The following is a 19,851-nucleotide window of genomic DNA, read 5'->3' as shown; positions in this document are numbered from 1 at the left end:
GCTCCCACGTGACCGCCGCCTTTAAACCATAAATTAAATTCCCCGGGCCGGCGGATCCTCTCTCCCCCTCCCCCGGGGGTCTTTTACCCCAAAACACAAACTCCGGATTTTTCTTTTGTTCAAAGTCAAACCTTCTGTGTTTTGTTTTTAAACGAAACGGCAGGCGCAGCTCCGCGGCCATCCGCGCATGCGCACTTTTCAAATCTTCGAACTGAGGCGCGAGCGGCCAACGGAAAAAAACCGCCCGGAAAAGAATCACGTGGTCCCGTGGCCATGGCGCCAAACTCCCCTCACCGTGCACCCATATCCCTCACCCTGCACCGATATCCCTCACCCTGCACCCATATCCCTCACCCTGCACCCATATCCCTCACCGTGCACCCATATCCCTCACCGTGCACCGATATCCCTCACCGTGCACCGATATCCCTCACCCTGCACCCATATCCCTCACCCTGCACCGATATCCCTCACCCTGCACCCATATCCCTCACCCTGCACCGATATCCCTCACCCTGCACCCATATCCCTCACCCTGCACCGATATCCCTCACCCTGCACCGATATCTCTCACCGTGCACCGATATCCCTCACCCTGCACCGATATCCCTCACCCTGCACCCATATCCCTCACCCTGCACCGATATCCCTCACCCTGCACCGATATCCCTCACCCTGCACCGATATCCCTCACCCTGCACCGATATCCCTCACCCTGCACCGATATCCCTCACCCTGCACCGATATCCCTCACCCTGCACCGATATCCCTCACCCTGCACCGATATCCCTCACCGTGCACCGATATCCCTCACCCTGCACCGATATCCCTCACCCTGCACCGATATCCCTCACCCTGCACCGATATCCCGCACCGTGCACCGATATCCCCTCACCCTGCACCGATATCCCTCACCGTGCACCAATATCACCTCACCGTGCACCAATATCCCTCACCGTGCACCATATCCCTCACCGTGCACCGATATCCCCTCACCGTGCACCGATATCCCTCACCGTGCACCGATATCCCTCACCGTGCACCGATATCCCTCACCGTGCACCGATATCCCTCACCGTGCACCAATATCCCCTCACCGTGCACCAATCTCCCTCACCGTGCACCAATCTCCCTCACCGTGCACCGATATCCCCTCACCGTGCACCAATATCCCTCACCGTGCACCAATCTCCCTCACCGTGCACCAATCTCCCTCACCCTGCACCAATATCCCTCACCGTGCACCAATATCCCTCACCGTGCACCAATCTCCCTCACCGTGCACCAATATCCCTCACCGTGCACCAATATCCCCTCACCCTGCACCAATATCCCTCACCGTGCACCAATATCCCTCACCCTGCACCAATATCCCCTCACCCTGCACCAATATCCCTCACCGTGTACCAATCTCCCCTCGCCGTGCACCAATCTCCCTTACCCTGCACCAATATCCCTCACCCTGCACCAATATCCCTCATCCTGCACCAAACTCCCCTCACCGTGCACCAATATCCCTCACCATGCACCAATCTCCCCTCACAGTGCACCAATATCCCTCACCGTGCACCAATCTCCCCTCACAATGCACTAATATCCCTCACCGTGCACCAATCTGCCTCTCCGTGCACAAATCTCCCTCACCGTGCACCAATATCCCCTCACCGTGCACCAATATCCCTCACCGTGCACCAATATACCCTCACCTTGGACCAATATCCCTCACCGTGCACCAATATACCCTCACCTTGGACCAATATCCCCTCACCGTGCACCAATATCCCTCACCGTGCACCAATATACCCTCACCTTGGACCAATATCCGTCACCGTGCACCAATATCCCTCACCGTGCACCATATCCCTCACCGTGCACCAATATCCCCTCACCGTGCACCGATATCCCTCACCGTGCACCGATATCCCTCACCGTGCACCAATATCCCCTCACCGTGCACCAATATCCCCTCACCGTGCACCAATATCCCCTCACCGTGCACCAATATCCCTCACCGTGCACCAATCTCCCTCACCGTGCACCAATCTCCCTCACCCTGCACCAATATCCCTCACCGTGCACCAATATCCCTCACCGTGCACCAATCTCCCTCACCGTGCACCAATATCCCTCACCGTGCACCAATATCCCTCACCCTGCACCAATATCCCCTCACCCTGCACCAATATCCCTCACCGTGTACCAATCTCCCCTCGCCGTGCACCAATCTCCCTTACCCTGCACCAATATCCCTCACCCTGCACCAATATCCCTCATCCTGCACCAAACTCCCCTCACCGTGCACCAATATCCCTCACCATGCACCAATCTCCCCTCACAGTGCACCAATATCCCTCACCGTGCACCAATCTCCCCTCACAATGCACTAATATCCCTCACCGTGCACCAATCTGCCTCTCCGTGCACAAATCTCCCTCACCGTGCACCAATATCCCCTCACCGTGCACCAATATCCCCTCACCGTGCACCAATATCCCTCACCGTGCACCAATATCCCCTCACCGTGCACCAATATCCCTCACCGTGCACCAATCTCCCTCACCGTGCACCAATCTCCCTCACCCTGCACCAATATCCCTCACCGTGCACCAATCTCCCTCACCGTGCACCAATATCCCTCACCGTGCACCAATATCCCTCACCCTGCACCAATATCCCCTCACCCTGCACCAATATCCCTCACCGTGTACCAATCTCCCCTCGCCGTGCACCAATCTCCCTTACCCTGCACCAATATCCCTCACCCTGCACCAATATCCCTCATCCTGCACCAAACTCCCCTCACCGTGCACCAATATCCCTCACCATGCACCAATCTCCCCTCACAGTGCACCAATATCCCTCACCGTGCACCAATCTCCCCTCACAATGCACTAATATCCCTCACCGTGCACCAATCTGCCTCTCCGTGCACAAATCTCCCTCACCGTGCACCAATATCCCCTCACCGTGCACCAATATCCCTCACCGTGCACCAATATACCCTCACCTTGGACCAATATCCCTCACCGTGCACCAATATACCCTCACCTTGGACCAATATCCCCTCACCGTGCACCAATATCCCTCACCGTGCACCAATATACCCTCACCTTGGACCAATATCCGTCACCGTGCACCAACGTCCCCTCACCATACGCCATTATCCCTTCACCATGCACCAATATCCCTTACGCCATGCAACCCATTATCCCAGCCTGTTCAGTCTTTCCTGATAGTTATAACCTCTCAGTTCTGGTATCATCCTTGTAAATCTTTTTTGCACCTTCTCCAGTGCCTCTTTATCATTTTTATAATATGGAGACCAGAACTGTGCACAGTGCTCCAAGTGTGGTCTAACCAAGGTATATGGAGACCAGAACTGTGCACAGTGCTCCAAGTGTGGTCTAACCCAGGAATATGGAGACCAGAACTGTGCACAGTGTTCCAAATGTGGTCTAACCAAGGTATATGGAGACCAGAACTGTGCACAGTGCTCCAAGTGTGGTCTAACCAAGGTATATGGAGACCAGAACTGTGCACAGTGCTCCAAGTGTGGTCTAACCAAGGTATATGCAGACCAGAACTGTGCACAGTGTTCCAAGTGTGGTCTAACCAAGGTATATGGAGACCAGAACTGTGCACAGTGCTCCAAGTGTGGTCTAACCAAGGTATATGGAGACCAGAACTGTGCACAGTGCTCCAAGTGTGGTCTAACCAAGGTATATGGAGACCAGAACTGTACACAGTGCTCCAAGTGTGGTCTAACCAAGGTTCTATACAAGTTCAACATAACTTCTCTGCTTTTCAATTCTATCCCTTAAGTCAGGTACAATTCGGGTGTAAATGGCAGGATTGCTGGAACAGCTCTGTGGCCCTCATTATCCCGCTGTTTTCACACTGGCATCACTTTGGGTGAAAGGTCCATCTTACACCAGCAGCCCAGATCCACTAGAACTTAGCCGGTATTTTAGAATGGGCATAACCCGGGCACGTCTAACTGTCACTGGCTGGTTGAGGTGCAGCCCAGAGTCCTGTACCACCATCAAACAGTCCCACTTATTTATAAATCCAACTTTTTGTACTTCACAAGAAATTAGAAACTCCAATTTATGTTAGGGTCAGGGTTCTTGATATATATTAATGACTTGGACTTGGGGGTACAGGGCACAATTTCCAAATTTGCAGATGATACAAAACTTGGAAGTGTAGTGAACAGTGAGGAGGATAGTGATAGACTTCAAGAGGATATAGACAGACTGGTGGAATGGGTGGACATGTGATAGATGAAATTTAATGCAGAAAAATGCAAAGTGATATATTTCGGTAGAAAGAATGAGGAGAGGCAATATAAACTAAAGGGCACAATTCTAAAAGGGGTGCAGGAACAGAGTGATCTGGGGGTAAATGTGCACAAATCGTTGAAGGTGGCAGGGCAGGTTGAGAAAGCAGTTAAAAAAGCATACGGGATCCTGGGCTTTATAAATAGAGGCATAGAGTACAAAAGTATGGAAGTCATGATGAACCTTTATAAAACACTGGTTCGGCCACAACTGGAGTATTGTGTCCAGTTCTGGGCTCCGCACTTTAGGAAGGATGTGAAGGCCTTGGAGAGGGTGCAAAGGAGATTTACTAGAATGATTCCAGGGATGAGGGACTTCAGTTACATGGATAGACTGGAGAAGCTGGGGTTGTTCTCCTTGGAACAGAGACGGTCGCAAGGAGATTTGATCGAGGTGTTCAAAATCATGAAGGGTCCAGACAGAGTAGATAGAGAGAAACTGTTCCCATTGGCGGAAGGGTTGAGAACCAGAGGACACAGATTTAAGGTGATTGACAAAAGAACCAAAGGCGACATGAGGAAAAACTTTTTTACACAGCGAGTGGTTAGGATCTGGAATGCACTGCCCGAGGGGGTGGTGGAGGCAGATTCAATCATGGCCTTCAAAAGGGAACTGGATAAGAACTTGAAAGGAAAAACTTTGCAGGGCTACGGGGAAAGGACGGGGGAGTGGGACTAGCTGGATTGCTCTTGCACAGAGCCGGCACGGACTCGATGGGCTGAATGGCCTCCTTCCGTGCTGTAACCTTTCTATGATTCAATGTTTAACCGACGTTCGATTAAAGCAGCCTTGAGCAATCTGGACATTGCACCAAATATAAACAAGACTCCTGTGCAATATTTACCTCAGATACAGTGGAAAGGACTTTCTTTACCCCAAAATAAAGTCAAAATTGCACAATATTCTGATTCAGAATGTCTCCTCCAAGCCTTGGGCCAGTTGGATTTTGACAAATTGTAATAAAGCATTACCCTGAGAGGAACCTCTGAGACACGTCCCGATGAGGTTTATCTGTGCACATGTTGACATCACCGCAATGTTATCAACACAAAGAAATATTTCCCTGAGAGACTCTCCCAAACTGATCCAAAACTCTGCTCCCCCCGTATCCTAACCCGCACCGAGTCCCGTTCACCCATCACCCCCTGTGCTCGCTGACCTACATCGGCTCCCGGTCCGGGAACGCCTCGATTTTAAAATCCTCATCCTCCTGTTCAAATCCCTCCGTGGCCCTCACTCCCCTCCCTATCTCTGTAACCTCCTCCAACCCTCCGAGATCTCTGCGCTCCTCCAATTCTGGCCTTGTCACAATCCCCGATTCCCATCGCTCCGCCATTGGCGGCCGTGACTTCAGCTGCCTGGGCCCTGAGCTCTGGAATTCCCTCCCTAAACCTCTCCGCCTCTCTCTCTCCTCCTTTAAGACGCTCCTTAAAACCTACCTCTTTGACCGAGCTTTTGGTCACCTGTCCTAATATCTCCTTATGTGGCTCGGTGTCAAATTTTGTTTGATAATCGCTCCTGTGAAGCGCCTTGGGACGTTTTACTACGTTAAAGGCGCTATATAAATGCAGATTTTTATTGTAGCTCCTCCTGGGTGGATTCTGTATGATTCTGTACAACTCTTTGGTAACAGGAATTAATGCAGTGAGTAATTCCTATTTACTCTTCAGGCCCTCCCGACAGTTACTGATGGTGAGATTCCAACCGGGAGGCTTGTCAGGCCCCAAATAATTGCGACAAGAGAAATAAGAGTCCATGCAAGGAATGGGCTTCCGTGATGCTCTGGCGGGTGATTGTTTGTGTATTTAACCCCTTCGCGCTCATCATCATCGACGCTGGAAGATTTTCCAGACAGTCAAGGAGAGATGGCCATGATGGTTTCAGCAGAAGTAAGAAGATGATTTTTGGAAGTGAAATGATGCTCATTGACTTTGAGCTAACCCGAGAAATTTGGAGGCTGCGGTCCACTGTCAGCAGGGCTCAGTATTGTACATGTGCCTGCAATTTCCACAGAAGCCCTCGTCGAACACCACCGATAAATCGATTAATTGGCCATTCGTCGGACTGCCGTTAGGGACATCCTTCTGTGTACTTCGCCCCAACGTGTTTCTGTATTGGTGAATCCCCTGCACCATCTCAGAGATAGTCAATGCAGTGCACAGTGCTGCAGTCTGGAATAAATAACTCCCAGCACATAATCCAGGCCGACACTCCCAGCGCAGTACTGAGGGAGCGCCGCACTGTCGGAGGGTCAGTACTGAGGGAGCGCCGCACTGTCGGGGGGTCAGTACTGAGGGAGCGCCGCACTGTCGGAGGGTCAGTACTGAGGGAGCGCCGCACTGTCGGAGGGTCAGTACTGAGGGAGCGCCGCACTGTCGGAGGGTCAGTACTGAGGGAGCGCAGCACTGTCGGAGGGTCAGTACTGAGGGAGCGCCGCACTGTCGGAGGGTCAGTACTGAGGGAGCGCCGCACTGTCAGAGGGTCAGTACTGAGGGAGCGCCGCACTGTCGGAGGGTCAGTACTGAGGGAGCGCCGCACTGTCGGAGGGTCAGTACTGAGGGAGCGCCGCACTGTCGGAGGGTCAGTACTGAGGGAGCGCCGCACTGTCGGAGGGTCATTACTGAGGGAGCGCCGCACTGTCGGAGGGTCAGTACTGAGGGAGCGCCGCACTGTGGGAGGGTCAGCGCTGAGGGAGCGCCGCACTGTCGGAGGGTCAGTACTGAGGGAGCGCCGCACTGTCGGAGGGTCGGTACTGAGGGAGCGCCGCACTGTCGGAGGGTCGGTACTGAGGGAGCGCCGCACTGTCGGAGGGTCGGTACTGAGGGAGCGCCGCACTGTCGGAGGGTCGGTACTGAGGGAGCGCCGCACTGTCGGAGGGTCAGTACTGAGGGAGCGCCGCACTGTCGGAGGGTCAGTACTGAGGGAGCGCCGCACTGTCGGAGGGTCAGTACTGAGGGAGCGCCGCACTGTCGGAGGGTCAGTACTGAGGGAGCGCCGCACTGTCGGAGGGTCAGTACTGAGGGAGCGCCGCACTGTCGGAGGGTCAGTCAGAAGAAGAGCAGGGAGTTCTCCTACTGACCTGGGCCAACTTTCCTCCATCGACCAACAAAACCTTCAGTTATTTATCTCAATGCTGTATGTGGGATCTTGCTCTGTAAAAATTGGCCAGTGTTTTGCACTTCAAAAAAAGACAGAGCTTGCATTTATATAGCGCCTTTCACTGCCTCAGGAGGTCCCAATGCACGATTTGAAGGGTCGTCACTGTTGTGATGTAGGAATGGTAATCGATTGGTTGAGATGGGGAGTTCTGAGGATGTGATAGGGTTCTATATAAATGCAAGTTTGTTCTTTTAACAGCAGCAGAATAAGGACATTGAGTAAAGTTTAATCAAGGTTACAAATACTTTATTTGCTGTTCTCGCTCGTTGAGTTCATTTCTCGGTGGACTTTGGTCTGATTTCTAAATCTCACCTTCTCTCTCCGCTATATTAGAAACATCAGCAAAAGGTCACAGGCAACTCATCTGAACCGAGGAGGAGAAAGAATAAATGACCACACACTGTCCCTGAAAACTCGTGGAAGTGAAAATGTCTGACATGGGGAAGGTAAGTTTTACCTAAAGGAATGCATTGCCATTAAATGTAATTCTACTTTCATGGTTTCACATTCTGGCTGACTGGATTCATTAGGGAAATAGACTGTTCCTTCCTAACCAGAGCTTAGAGGTACTCGGAGAGAGGGAGAGAGAGAGAGAGAGAGAAAGAGAGAGAGAGAGAGAGAAAGAGACAGAGAGAGAGAGAAAGAGAGAGAGACAGAGAGAGGGAATGACAGAGAGAGACAGAGAATGAGAGAGACAGGGAGAGAGAAAGAGACAGAGAGAGAGAGAGAATGAGAGAGAGACAGGGAGAGAGAGACACAGAGAGAGAGAGAAAGAGACAGGGAGAGAGAGAATGAGAGAGAGACAGGGAGAGAGAATGAGAAAGAGAAAGAGAGAGACAGAGACAGAGAGAGAGAATGACAGAGAGAGACAGAGAATGAGAGAGAGAGAAAGAGACAGAGAGAGAGAAAGAGAGAGAGAGAGAGAGAATGACAGAGAGAGACAGAGAGACAGGGAGAGAGAGACAGAGAGAGACAGAGAGAGAAAGAGACAGAGAGAGAGAGAATGAGAGAGAGACAGGGAGAGAGAATGAGAAAGAGAGAGAGAGAGACAGAGACAGAGACAGAGAGAGAGAATGACAGAGAGAGACAGAGAATGAGAGAGACAGGGAGAGAGAAAGAGACAGAGAGAGAGAGAATGAGAGAGAGACAGGGAGAGAGAGACACAGAGAGAGAGAGAGAAAGAGACAGAGAGAGAGAGAATGAGAGAGAGAGACAGGGAGAGAGAGAATGAGAGAGAGACAGGGAGAGAGAATGAGAAAGAGAAAGAGAGAGAGAGACAGAGACAGAGAGAGAGAATGACAGAGAGAGACAGAGAATGAGAGAGAGAGAAAGAGACAGAGAGAGAGAGAATGAGAGAGACAGAGAGAGAGAGAGAAAGAGAGACAGGGAGAGAGAGAGAGAGAGAGAGAGAGCAAATGACAGAGAGAGACAGAGAGAGAGAATGAGAGAGACAGAGAGAGAGAGAGAAAGAGAGAGAGACAAGGAGAGAGAGAGAATGAGAGTTAGAGAGAGAGAGAATGACAGAGAGAGACAGATGGAGACAGAGAATGAGAGAGACAGGGAGAGAGAATGACAGAACGAGAGAGACTGCAATCTCGCAGACCACACTACACCGTCCTGTGGTATAAAATCTACCCGAGGAGTTTGATCTTGACGGGGCGAGTGTTTGATTTTTTTGCAGTGAATGTGAATGCCGGGTTTCACACTGTGTTTTTCCCCTCTTGCTGTTTTATTCCTGTGTTTGTCAGATGATCTGGCTCTGCGCGCTGCTCTGTCACTGCAACTTCTGGACCGTAACATCGGACGACTGTCCTGCGTTATCTCAGGTAAGAGTCTCGTACAAACAGGCACGTCCACCCATCAGGGCTGTTCATGTCGCATTGCTGTGTGTTGGGCCCGTGACCGCACTCACCGTGACTGTGGATGTTATAAGAGGTCCCCACAGCACTGACACCCTGTGGCCATCCTCATCAGAGCCCCGGAAACAAATAGTTTCACTTCGTGACGCTTACAAGTTACGTAAGGGAAGGACCAGTTTGGATGTTGGACGATGCCTTTCCCCAATCGGAGAGGAGTTTTCCCGACTTTTGACCCCCCGTCCAACAACTGGCCTGGGTTTTTAAATCTGGTTTCTCGCCTCTCCCGGGAGATCACACGGTTTCGGGCGGGGTGGGGAGTCTGTGCATTGTGATACACGAGGTACCCCAGTTGTGTGGGACAGGCTGGACAGACCAGAGGGTCTTTCCCTGTCTGTCATTGATCGTATAAAAAGAAAGACTCGCATTTCTACAGGGTCTTTCACCACCTCAGGACGCCCCAAAGAGATTTACACCCAGTGAAGTACTTTTTTTGAAGTGTGCTCACTGTTGTAATGTGGGAAACGCGGAGGCCAATTTGCGCACAGCAAGATCCCACAAACAGCAATGTGATAAATGACCAGATCATCAGTTTATTTGGTGATGTTGGTTGAGGGATAAATATTGGCCCCAGGACACCGGGGAGAACTCCCCCCTGCTCTTCTTCAAAATAGTGGCCGTGGGATCTTTTACATCCACCTGAGAGGGCAGACGGGGCCCTCGGTTTAACGTCTCATCCAAAAGACGGCACCTCCGACAGTGCGGCGCTCCCTCAGTACCGACCCTCCGACAGTGCGGCGCTCCCTCAGTACCGACCCTCCGACAGTGCGGCGCTCCCTCAGTACCGACCCTCCGACAGTGCGGCGCTCCCTCAGTACCGACCCTCCGACAGTGCGGCGCTCCCTCAGTACCGACCCTCCGACAGTGCGGCGCTCCCTCAGTACCGACCCTCCGACAGTGCGGCGCTCCCTCAGTACCGACCCTCCGACAGTGCGGCGCTCCCTCAGTACCGACCCTCCGACAGTGCGGCGCTCCCTCAGTACCGACCCTCCGACAGTGCGGCGCTCCCTCAGTACCGACCCTCCGACAGTGCGGCGCTCCCTCAGTACCGACCCTCCGACAGTGCGGCGCTCCCTCAGTACCGACCCTCCGACAGTGCGGCGCTCCCTCAGTACCGACCCTCCGACAGTGCGGCGCTCCCTCAGTACCGACCCTCCGACAGTGCGGCGCTCCCTCAGTACCGACCCTCCAACAGTGCAGCACTCCCTCAGTACTGACCCTCCGACAGTGCAGCGCTCCCTCAGTACCGACCCTCCGACAGTGCGGCACTCCCTCAGTACTGCACTGGAGAGCGTCGGCCTGGATTTTGTCTTCAAGTCTCTGGAGTGGGGGCTCGAACCCACGACCCTCTGACACAGAGTGAGGGAGTTACCCACTGGGCCAGGTTTGGCACCTAACAAAGCAGCAAAGGTTCAGACGCTTGGTATCCACAAGGAAGGTCGGCCGGGCTGCGGGGAGGGCCTTACAGTTTCATGGTTTTAGAGCCGAGTCCTTCTATGTACCTGCTACACAGTGGATGGGCCACTGAAAACAGGATTTTCCAATTGTTTCAGATAACTGTTCAGAAAATAAAAGACGCCATTGATAAAACACAGGAGATCGATGCCTTGAAGCAGAAGGTCAACCATTTGGAAGAGCAGGTGGCCAAACTCATAAAACGTAAGTAAGAAAATACAGGACCCTGGGCCTTATAAACAGAGGCCTTGAGTACAAAGCAAGGAAGTTATACTAAACCCTTTATAAAACCCTGGTTAGGCCTCAGCTGGAGTATTGTGTCCAATTCTGGGCACCGCACTTTAGGAAGGATGTCAAGGCCTTGGAGAGGGTGCAGAGGAGATTTACCAGAATGGGACCAGGGATGAGGGACTTCAGTTATGTGGAGAGACTGGAGAAGCTGGGATTGTTCTCCTTAGAGCAGAGAAGGTTAAGGGGAGATTTAATCGAGGTGTTCAAAATCATGAGGGGTTTTGATAGAGTAAATAAGGAGAAACTGTTTCCAGTGGCAGGAGGGTCGGTAACCAGAGGACACAGATTTAAGGTAATTGGGAAAAGAACCAGAGGGGAGATGAGGAGAATGTTTTTTTACACAGCGAGTTGTTCTGATCTGGAATGCGCTGCCTGAAAGGGCGGTGGAAGCAGATTCAATAATAACTTTCAAAAGGGGAATCGGATAAATACTGGAAGGGGAAAAATTTGCAGGGGCTCTGGGGAAAGAGTAGAGGGGAGTGGGACTAATTGGACAGCTCCTTCAAAGAGCCGGCGCAGGCACGATGGGCCGAACGGCCTCCTCCTGTCTGTAAGAGTCTATGATTTTACCGGCAGTGCTCATAACTCCTTCAGGGCAGCAGCGAGCGGGTACGATGCGATCCACTGAGGCTGCACCTTGCGGCTGGCCCCCCCGCCACTTTCCCCCCTTTCGCCCCCCTGAAATCTGCGGGTGGAAGCCAACTGATCCCTTTACACGTGGCGTGAGAGGGGGGAAAGGTCACGCCCTCCGCACTCCCAATCGCACCAGGCCACCATGTTGGAACTCCCTAAAGGGGAAGCCAATTCCTGGCTACCGTTCCCCGTCAAATCCCGGATTTTCTGGGCCGTTGCCGCCCCTGGTGGGAGGCTGCTGGGATGGCTGGAACCTCCCTGGTACCTGGATGTGCCGGGGTCTCCACCTCAAGCCGGGGTTTCCAGTGGCCTTTCCTGGAGGGCAGAGCCTCGTGCCTCCCCCGAACAAGTCCACCGACACAGAAGCGGGGGGGGGTGGGATTGGGGACCAAGGAGAGGGGATTTCTTACACTCAGTGTTCCCCCTCCCTCTGCCTTACTGGGACTATCTGGGGTCGGGCAGTCCGAGTGAGGTGGATCGCCAGCGGGCCTGGGCACCCAGAGATCGGGTTGGACAATCCTTTACGCGGCCCGTGTCGGAGGGGGCACCGCACAGTCTCCGGAAGGTGGGGTGGGGGCAAGACCTGGTTGGCGTTGCCCGGTCATCGGGTGGGAGAGGGGGAGCGGGAGGGAGCGATACAGACGATTCCCCCCACGCACCAAACGCCCAGTCCCGCTGCCTTCTCCGTTCACCCCACGAATCCCAGCGCGCGCGATCCGCCCGTAACCCGCGATCTTTGGGGCCCATCCCTTAAACCGTGCCGAAGTTTGAGCTCGTCCGTCATTCGCCCTGTCGTACCCTGGCTGTTTCGTACTCTCATGCCACCCCCCCACTCTCTTTGCCTCCAGATAAGTCGACTGTTATTTTCCACGCCAAGGTTTCCAACGGTAAGCATCCCCAGAACCAGAATCCGGTCATATACGATGTAATTGTCGTCAACCAAAGGTCTGCTTACAATGCCTCGTCTGGAACCTTCACCGCAACAGTCCCCGGCTTCTATTACTTCACTTATTCACTGCTCGGTCAGCAGCATGCAAGGAATACAGCAGCGCATCTTGTGAAGAATGGAGAAGATATCAGCTATCTGCACAGCATACTGGCAAACAACGAGGCTCAGACATCGTCAATGACTGTAATATTGTCCCTCACCAAAGGCGACCGAGTCTGGGTCCGGGTGGAGGGCGGAATCACTTGGAGTGCAAACGGTAGCATGAATTTCCAGGGTGTGCTCTTGGAGGCTGCGGCAGAATGACTTCACAGGACTGGTGGGTATGGACGGGCCCATCTCCCACAGGATGAAGGGGAAGTCCAATCTGCCCAACCAACACGGCCACCAGATCCAAGAGGAGAGGCACATTTTTAATCTTTCTTTGCAAACTTGCTTAGTTTTTGTGCAGGATCATTTTTTTTCAGGTTTTGTTAACCTCATAGGATGAGAAAAGGCCAATCAGCCCATCGAAACCCCTCCCTCTGATACTCCATCTCTCCCATCGAAACCCCTCCCTCTGATACCCCAACTCTCCCATCGAAACCCCTCCCTCTGATACCCCAACTCTCCCATCGAAACCCCTCCCTCTGATACCCCAACTCTCCCATCGAAACCCCTCCCCTCTGATACTCCATCTCTCCCATCGAAACCCCTCCCTCTGATACCCCAACTCTCCCATCGAAACCCCTCCCTCTGACACCCCAACTCTCCCATCGAAACCCCTCCCTCTGATACCCCAACCCTCCCATCGAAACCCCTCCCTCTGATACCCCAACCCTCCCATCGAAACCCCTCCCCTCTGATACCCCAACCCTCCCATCGAAACCCCTCCCTCTGATACCCCAACCCTCCCATCGAAACCCCTCCCCTCTGATACCCCAACTCTCCCATCGAAACCCCTTCCTCTGATACCCCAACTCTCCCATCGAAACCCCTCCCTCTGATACCCCAACTCTCCCATCGAAACCCCTTCCTCTGATACCCCAACTCTCCCATCGAAACCCCTCCCTCTGATACCCCAACTCTCCCATCGAAACCCCTCCCTCTGATACCCCAACTCTCCCATCGAAACCCCTCCCTCTGATACCCCATCCCTCCCATCGAAACCCCTTCCTCTGATACCCCAACTCTCCCATCGAAACCCCTCCCTCTGATACCCCAACTCTCCCATCGGAACTTGCATTGTTTCTTCGGTCCCTTAGCTTTGACCCTCCCTACAGCCCCCAACCCCCGGCGAGTCTCTGATTTAATCATGTCTCTCAGCCGCTACGGATCTCGTAGACTCTCCCCCATCGTCTGCTCGGCCGAGCCTTTGTGTCCGTTCATTCTTGGTTAATCGGGAATGTTGAGCGTGTAGATGGGATGATACCCCAAATGGATAAGAGGCTGAAGATATAGTCTGCTGCTTGCTGGTCTCTCCCTCGTGTGGCCCTGGCCTGGAGCTGTCAGCTTGGTTCAGGTTATAGTTTTCTTACCCGTGTCACCAGATCGTAGGTTCAAACCCCACGTCCTCTAGACGGAGGCAATGCTGCACGATCGGAGGTGCCGTCTTTCAGATGTGACATTAAACCGTCTGCCCTCTCAGGTAGACTACTCGATGTCCTGACCAGTGTTTATCACTCAGCCAACACGACCAAAAACAGAGTAACTGGCCATTCATCTCATTTCTGTTTGTGGGATCTTCCTGTGCAGAACTTGGCTTCCAATTACCTGCAATGCACTTGTCGAGCATTTACCTACAGGTCTGTCCTGCAGCGAGACTTTAATCGCAGGCTTCCCCCATGTGGCTGCTCGTGGCAGTCTGGCTGACCCGGGGTCCCCTGCACTGGCCAGGTCTGCTGTTACAGCACCAGGATAGGGCAGTCAGTCAGTGCCGCTTTCACTACGAGCAGCACAGTACGATCCCACTCTCCCCCTCACCCTCCCGTACCCTTTAATATCCCACCCAGTCTAATCCCACTCTCCCCTCACTCCCCGTACCCTTTAATATCCCACCCAGTCTAATCCCACTCTCCCCTCACTCCCCGTACCCTTTAATATCCCACCCAGTCTAATCCCACTCTCCCCCTCACTCCCCGTACCCTTTAATATCCCACCCAGTCTAATCCCACTCTCCCCTCACTCCCTGTACCCTTTAATATCCCACCCAGTCTAATCCCACTCTCCCCCTCACTCCCCGTACCCTTTAATATCCCACCCAGTCTAATTCCCTCTCTGTGTATCTCTCAGGACTATGTGATATCCCTCTCTGTATCTCCCGGGGCCGTGCGATATCTCTCTCTGTATCTCCCGGGGCCGTGCGATATCCCTCTCTGTATCTTTCGGGGCCGTGCGATATCCCTCTCTGTATCTCCTGGGCCTCTCTGTATCTCTCGGGGCCGTGCGATATCCCTCTCTGTATCTCTCGGGGCCGTGCGATATCCCTCTCTGTATCTCTCGGGGCCGTGCGATATCCCTCTCTGTATCTCTCGGGGCCGTGCGATATCCCTCTCTGTATCTCTCGGGGCCGTGCGATATCCCTCTCTGTATCTCTCGGGGCCGTGCGATATCCCTCTCTGTATCTCTCGGGGCCGTGCGATATCCCTCTCTGTATCTCTCGGGGCCGTGCGATATCCCTCTCTGTATCTCTCGGGGCCGTGCGATATCCCTCTCTGTATCTCTCGGGGCCGTGCGATATCCCTCTCTGTATCTCTCGGGGCCGTGTGATATCCCTCTCTGTATCTCCCGGGGCCGTGTGATATCCCTCTCTGTATCTCTCGGGGCCGTGCGATATCCCTCTCTGTATCTCTCGGGGCCGTGTGATATCCCTCTCTGTATCTCTCGGGGCCGTGCGATATCCCTCTCTGTATCTCTCGGGGCCGTGCGATATCCCTCTCTGTATCTCTCGGGGCCGTGTGATATCCCTCTCTGTATCTCTCGGGGCCGTGTGATATCCCTCTCTGTATCTCTCGGGGCCGTGTGATATCCCTCTCTGTATCTCTCGGGGCCGTGCGATATCCCTCTCTGTATCTCTCGGGGCCGTGTGATATCCCTCTCTGTATCTCCCGGGGCCGTGTGATATCCCTCTCTGTATCTCTCGGGGCCGTGCGATATCCCTCTCTGTATCTCTCGGGGCCGTGCGATATCCCTCTCTGTATCTCCTGGGCCTCTCTGTATCTCCCGGGGCCGTGTGATATCCCTCTCTGTATCTCTCGGGGCTGTGTGATATCCCTCTATGTATCTCCCGGGGTCGTGTGATTTCCCTCTATGTATCTCCTGGGCCTCTCTGTATCTCCCGGGGCCGTGCGATATCCCTCTCTGTATCTCCCGGGGCCGTGTGATATCCCTCTATGTGTATAAAAAACTTGAAGACGCATTGTTGTTGAACCAGTGCAATCATGTGATTTAATTTGGTTTGAAATATACAGTACGATCAGCCCCACATGCTCCCTCACATCACAGCAACAGTTTAAGGCACTTTACTTGATTAAGTTGAGAAACATTCATCGTGGTAGAGAGAATTGGAATGAACAGCAATGAGACACATCTTGTTACATCTTCAAAAAGCCGATGTCTTGAGACAAGTCGATAGTTCTTAAGTTAAACTGAAAACCAAAAAAAGGTGGGAATCACTGCGTTAGAACTGTAGAATTGACAGTTTAAAGATATTTGGAAGTAATTTTCACCTTCACTGCCCGGACAGGAATCTAACAGGATCCCAATGGAATGGGAATCAGGCGTGTGATTTCCTTCCACTGGGTCTTTAAGATTATGAAAGGGTTCGATAGGGTAAACGTAGAGATAATGTTTCCACTTGTGGGGGGAGACCAGAACTAGGGGGCCATCAATATAAGAGAGTCACTAATAAATCCAATAGGGAATTCAGGAGAAACTTCTTTACCCAGAGAGTGGTGAGAATGTGGAACTCACTCCCACAGGGAGTAGTTGAGGTGAATAGTGTAGATGGATTTAAGGGGAAGCTGGATAAACACATGAGGGAGAAAGGAATCGAAGGATATGGTGATAGGGTGAGAGGGAGTAGGGAGGGAGGAGGCTCGTGTGGAGCATAAACACCGGGATAGACCAGTTGGGCCGAATGGCCTGTTTCTGTGCTGTAGACTCGATGTAATTCAATGATGGGGAAATGAAAGTGACTCCCGTTGATTACACAGACTCTGAACACACCACCTGCACCATCGGCCTCCCTGACATGTTTTCACCGCCGAATAATTAGTTACAACCCGTAGGATCAGCTGGTGGGGGGTGAGGTCATCAGGGAGCACACAGAGAAGAGTGAGGATAGAGAATCAGTCCCCAAAAATAGGGAGAGAGAGAGAGAGAAGGAGAGGGAGGGGAGAGAGAGAGAGAGAGAGGGAGAGGGAGGGGAGAGAGAGAGAGAGAGAGAGGGAGAGGGAGGGGAGAGAGAGAGAGAGAGAGAGAGAGGGAGGGGAGAGAGAGAGAGAGAGAGAGAGGGAGGGAGAGAGAGGGAGAGAGAGGGAGGGAGAGAGGGAGAGGGAGGGGAGAGAGAGAGAGAGAGAGAGAGGGAGAGAGAGGGAGGGAGAGAGAGGGAGGGAGAGAGAGGGGAGAGGGAGAGAGAGAGGGAGAGGGAGAGGGAGGGGAGAGAGGGAGGGAAAGAGAGGGAGGGAGAGAGAGGGAGGGAAAGAGAGGGAGGGAGAGAGAGGGAGGGAGAGAGAGGGAGGGAGAGAGAGGGAGGGAGAGAGAGAGAGAGAGGGAGAGGGAGGGAGAGAGAGAGAGGGAGGGAGAGAGAGGGAGGGAGAGAGAGGGAGGGAGAGAGAGAGGGAGGGAAGCGAGGCAGACAGAGAAGGAGGGGAGAGAGGGGGAGGGAGAGAGAGAGAGAGGAGAGGGAGAGAGGCAGAGAGAGAAGGGAGAGGGGAAAGAGAAACAGACAGAGAGAGGGAGGGGATAGAGAGCTGGAGAGAGAGGTCGAGGGATAGAGAGAAAGTGAGAGAGGTGAAGAGAGAGAGACACAGACAGAGAGAGTGGATGACTCCAGCTTTACGCAGGCACCGATCGGTACTGCCGTGAGTTACTGCCAGGGAGACTCACCAGCTCGAGAACTCCTTCGCCAGCCATGCCCTGAAGAACTTCTGGATGTCAGTAGTGACCTTCCCATCGGGAAGCCTCAGCCCACCTTTGCTGTTGCCGTCAAAGTTGCCGCAGGCACCGCACAGCTGGTTATCGAATGTGTCGCCCACGGTCAATGTGAGATCACTGAATCCACCGAACCGCACCCGGACTTTGGAGGTATGGTCCAGAATCACTGCGCCCGCCTCAATACTGATCGTCACTTTGGAGGTGGCTTTGAACGGGAATTGGTCTTTCTTCAGTGGGTGTCCATTCACCTGGGTCAAGAAAAGATGGTATTACAGACCCGAGATAATCTGTCACTGCCCCGGGGCATATCAGTCAATCAATCAATCAATCAATCCATCATCGATCAAATCAATCAATCATCAATCAAATCAATCATCGATCAAATCAATCAATCATCAATCAAATCAATCATCGATCAAATCAATCAATCATCAATCAATCAATCATCAATCAAATCAATCATCGATCAAATCAATCATCGATCAAATCAATCAATCAATCCATCATCGATCAAATCAATCAATCATCAATCAAATCAATCCATCATCGATCAAATCAATCAATCATCGATCAAATCAATCAATCATCAATCAAATCAATCATCGATCAAATCAATCAATCATCAATCAAATCAATCATCGATCAAATCAATCAATCATCAATCAAATCAATCATCAATCAAATCAATCATCGATCAAATCAATCAATCATCAATCAAATCAATCCATCATCGATCAAATCAATCAATCATCAATCAATCAATCATCGATCAAATCAATCAATCATCAATCAAATCAATCATCGATCAAATCAATCAATCAATCCATCATTGATCAAATCAATCATCAATCAAATCAATCAATCAATCAATCCATCATTGATCAAATCAATCAATCAAATCAATCAATCCATCATCGATCAAATCAATCAATCAATCCATCCATCATTGATCAAATCAATCAATCAATCCATCATTGATCAAATCAATCAAATCAATCAATCAATCCATCCATCATTGATCAAATCAATCAATCAATCCATCATCAATCAAATCAATCAATCATCAATCAAATCAATCAATCCATCATTGATCAAATCAATCAATCATCAATCAAATCAATCAATCCATCATCGATCAAATCAATCAATCAATCCATCATTGATCAAATCCATCATCGATCAAATCAATCAATCCATCCATCATTGATCAAATCAATCATCAATCAATCCATCATCGATCAAATCAATCAATCATTGATCAAATCAATCATCAATCCATCAATCATCGATCAAATCAATCATCAATCAATCCATCATTGATCAAATCAATCAATCATTGATCAAATCAATCAATCAATCCATCCATCATTGATCAAATCCATCATCAATCAATCCATCATCGATCAAATCAATCAATCCATCCATCATTGATCAAATCAATCATCAATCAATCCATCATCGATCAAATCAATCATCAATCAATCCATCATCGATCAAATCAATCATCAATCAATCCATCATCGATCAAATCAATCATCAATCAATCCATCATCAAATCAATCATCAATCAATCCGTCATCGATCAAATCAATCATCAATCAATCCATCATCGATCAAATCAATCATCAATCAATCCATCATAGATCAAATCAATCATCAATCAATCCGTCATCGATCAAATCAATCAATCAATCCATCATCGATCAAATCAATCATCAATCCATCATCGATCAAATCAATCATCAATCAATCCATCATCAAATCAATCATCAATCCATCATCGATCAAATCAATCATCAATCAATCCATCATCAAATCAATCATTAATCAATCCATCATCGATCAAATCAATTATCAATCAATCCATCATTCATCAAATCAATCAATCCATCATCAAATCAATCATCAATCAATCCGTCATCGATCAAATCAATTATCAATCAATCCATCATCAAATCAATCATCAATCCATCAA

At 51.2% G+C, this 19,851-nt stretch overlaps 2 protein-coding genes across 2 annotated transcripts in view; one reads left to right on the top strand and one right to left on the bottom strand.

Moving 5' to 3' along the window:
• The first annotated feature begins 7,791 nt into the window (after window positions 1–7,791).
• On the top strand, window positions 7,792–16,148 carry LOC137306263 (complement C1q subcomponent subunit C-like). Its single transcript, XM_067975426.1, has 4 exons — window positions 7,792–7,945; window positions 9,248–9,325; window positions 10,969–11,074; window positions 12,643–16,148. The coding sequence occupies exons 1-4, from the start codon at window positions 7,928–7,930 to the stop codon at window positions 13,044–13,046; spliced, it is 606 nt and encodes a 201-aa protein (XP_067831527.1). The 5' UTR covers window positions 7,792–7,927; the 3' UTR covers window positions 13,047–16,148.
• LOC137306257 (IgGFc-binding protein-like) overlaps window positions 16,138–19,851 on the bottom strand; it is a 52,324-nt gene continuing 48,610 nt past the window's right edge. Inside the window, 2 exon segments of the mRNA XM_067975411.1 lie at window positions 16,138–16,366; window positions 17,829–18,124. Coding sequence (XP_067831512.1) covers window positions 16,357–16,366; window positions 17,829–18,124 — 306 coding nt within the window. The 3' untranslated portion in view covers window positions 16,138–16,356.

The sequence above is a fragment of the Heptranchias perlo genome, chromosome 42 (genome assembly GCF_035084215.1).
Source record: "Heptranchias perlo isolate sHepPer1 chromosome 42, sHepPer1.hap1, whole genome shotgun sequence".
NCBI lineage: Eukaryota > Metazoa > Chordata > Chondrichthyes > Hexanchiformes > Hexanchidae > Heptranchias > Heptranchias perlo.
The sequence above is the reverse complement of the archived record's forward strand: the minus strand, read 5'-3'. Positions and strand labels throughout refer to the sequence as shown.